The 2,284-nt window shown below is 41.9% G+C and overlaps 1 protein-coding gene across 1 annotated transcript; it reads right to left on the bottom strand.

Annotated features, from left to right (window-relative positions):
- Nucleotides 1-264: 264 nt before the first annotated feature.
- On the bottom strand, nt 265-1,086 carry LOC148138194 (neuropeptides capa receptor-like). The gene has a single exon (XM_087981878.1). It carries the CDS (start codon nt 1,084-1,086, stop codon nt 265-267), a length of 822 nt encoding a protein of 273 aa, XP_087838004.1.
- Between the last annotated feature and the right edge of the window lie 1,198 nt (nt 1,087-2,284).

The following is a 2,284-nucleotide window of genomic DNA, read 5'->3' as shown; positions in this document are numbered from 1 at the left end:
GGAAAAATAATGGAATTGAGGCCTAGATGTGATCAGCCTTGATCATATTAAATGGTGGAACAGGTTCAAGGGCCGGAATAGCTTCACAAGTGTATTGTGCTTACGCTGTTATGTAAAAAATGACGGTAAGATTGTAGTTGATTAAATAAATAACTACAAAATGTTTGAAAAGTTTATAAACGATGTTAAAGATTTTAGGTGCATCAGCAGTTATCAAAAAACATTGCTAAACACTGGCACCTCTCTATAAATATTTGTCTGTCCTCATTGCAAACATTGAAGAATGAGGGTGAAGCGATATTTCAGCATAATCTTTAGCTGCTCTCTGAACTTACTCTGGGTCACGACATAGACACAAGTGTTCGTGCAGCAGCTCAGGAGCTGCAACATGAAACCCAGTTCTTGCACATAATCATGAATTAACACAGATCTAAAGCCAAGATTAAACAGCCGCCCCAAAATCGAAACAATCATTAAAGTTGACCATAACAAGATAAAGTTTGCGGAAATTGCCAGGAGCAAAATGATGGATCTCCACCGACTCTCCATCTCTGTGTCTTTGTGACTTTCATTGTTGCTGGAAGAGCGGAGTCGCCTGCGGGATTTGCTGCTCACTAAGATGCTTCTGACTGTGAAGGTGTTGAACAGTAATATCAGCAGAAATGGAATACATGGTGTTATTATGTTGTGCAGGAACTCCACTGTTACCCAGACAGGAGACATCTGAACATCATCCATTGCAACACAAAACCACGGGAAGTTCATGTGTTGATACTTACCCGTTAAGGCAAAGTACCAGAAAATATTCTTTAAGATGCTCACCACAGTTACAGTTCCCAGAACTATGGTCGCTGTTTTCTCGATGCAATACTCATTTCTCAGTTTCTGGCAACAAATCGCCACAAATCGATCAAAGGTAAATGCGACCGTAAACCACACAGAGCAGTCAGTTACTGCATAAAGCAGAACAGCATGGACGTTACATATGGGCAGTTCCAGCAATGAATAAAATGTTCTTGGATAAAGGATCGGCAAGTGCCTCAAAATCAGATCGAGAATAATCACCAGGAGATCTGAAGCTGCCATGGCGATCAGGTAAGTTGTGATACAATTCGAGAGACCGCACCCTCCATGACTCAGGATCCTAATTGTGATCACGTTCACTGTGAGGAAGGGAAATAAGCACAGTGAGAGCATATCAGGCGAGATAATATAATCTCAGTTCGAACGAGGATTTGTGAAAACTTGTTCTGAGTCAGGATCACCGGACCTGAAATGTTAACTATGATTTCTCTTCAAAGATGTTGTTAAGCCTGCTCAGCTTTTCAAAAAGCTTCTATTTAAGTTTCTGATTTATGATATTCGCAATTCGTTCCCTTTTTACTAATTGATCTGTGTTAGTTATTGACGCAGGACAAACATATTGAAAAATAAAAATTGCATTGTAAAAGGGAAATTGTCTTTCAGTACGTCATCCACTGTTCAGGGAGTAGAAAGTGCGCTTAACAAAGCAGTGAATCACTATGAAGCTGTGACTAGAGTTGACGGGGGGCGAAAAGAATCAAATGCGATGACTAGATATTAATTCATGGGGAGAATTTGAAAGCAGAGAGCTGGAAATAAATTCGCTACTAAGGAGTGACATTTTACCCATGGAGCTCTCTATACAATAGTATAAAGTTCCTCTATTCCATCTTCCAAAAACCGCAGAACCTCACATACCCAGAAATTATATTTTGTCAGTTTGGTGTTTCAGACTTGGTGACTCTACACTTGTGGCAAAATTGAGGACTGAAGTTGCTGGTGATTAGAGACAAGATTGGAGTGGTGCTGAATAAGAACAGAAGGTCATGTAGCATCCGAGGAGCTGGAAAATCGACTTTTTGGCAGGAGCCCTTCGTCAGGATTGAGGCTGAAAGCCTCGATTATGAAGAGATAAATGGGAGTGTGTGTGGCTGGGACGAAGCTAGTTGAGAGTGCAATAAGTGGATGGAAGAAGGGGTAAATGAAATATGCCAGAGAGGACGATGGAGCGGAGAGGTGTTAAGAAAGATTGACAGGTGGGAGAGGTCAAGAGGATGGTGCTGAGCTGGAGGTTTTGAACTGGGACTGGTATGGAAAGAGAATTGAGGAAACTGGTGAAGTTCAGATTGATGCCCTGGGTTTTAAGGGTACTGAGGTGAATGTTAAGGTGTTCTTCCTTCAGGCATTGGGTGGTGAGCGAGGGGTGGTGGAGGAGGCCGACAACCTGCATGTCCTCTGTAGAGTGGAAGGGCGAATTGAA

This window comes from Chiloscyllium plagiosum, unplaced genomic scaffold, assembly GCF_037043375.1.
Source record: "Chiloscyllium plagiosum isolate Xiang-an unplaced genomic scaffold, Cpla_swu_hap1 HiC_scaffold_41, whole genome shotgun sequence".
In the NCBI taxonomy this organism is placed as follows: domain Eukaryota; kingdom Metazoa; phylum Chordata; class Chondrichthyes; order Orectolobiformes; family Hemiscylliidae; genus Chiloscyllium; species Chiloscyllium plagiosum.
This window is presented reverse-complemented; position numbering and strand designations above follow the sequence as displayed.

What these genes read in the sequence shown, in the direction of transcription:
- LOC148138194 (XM_087981878.1), bottom strand. Translation starts at nt 1,086, where the DNA reads ATGGCAGCTTCAGATCTCCTGGTGATTATTCTCGATCTGATTTTGAGG.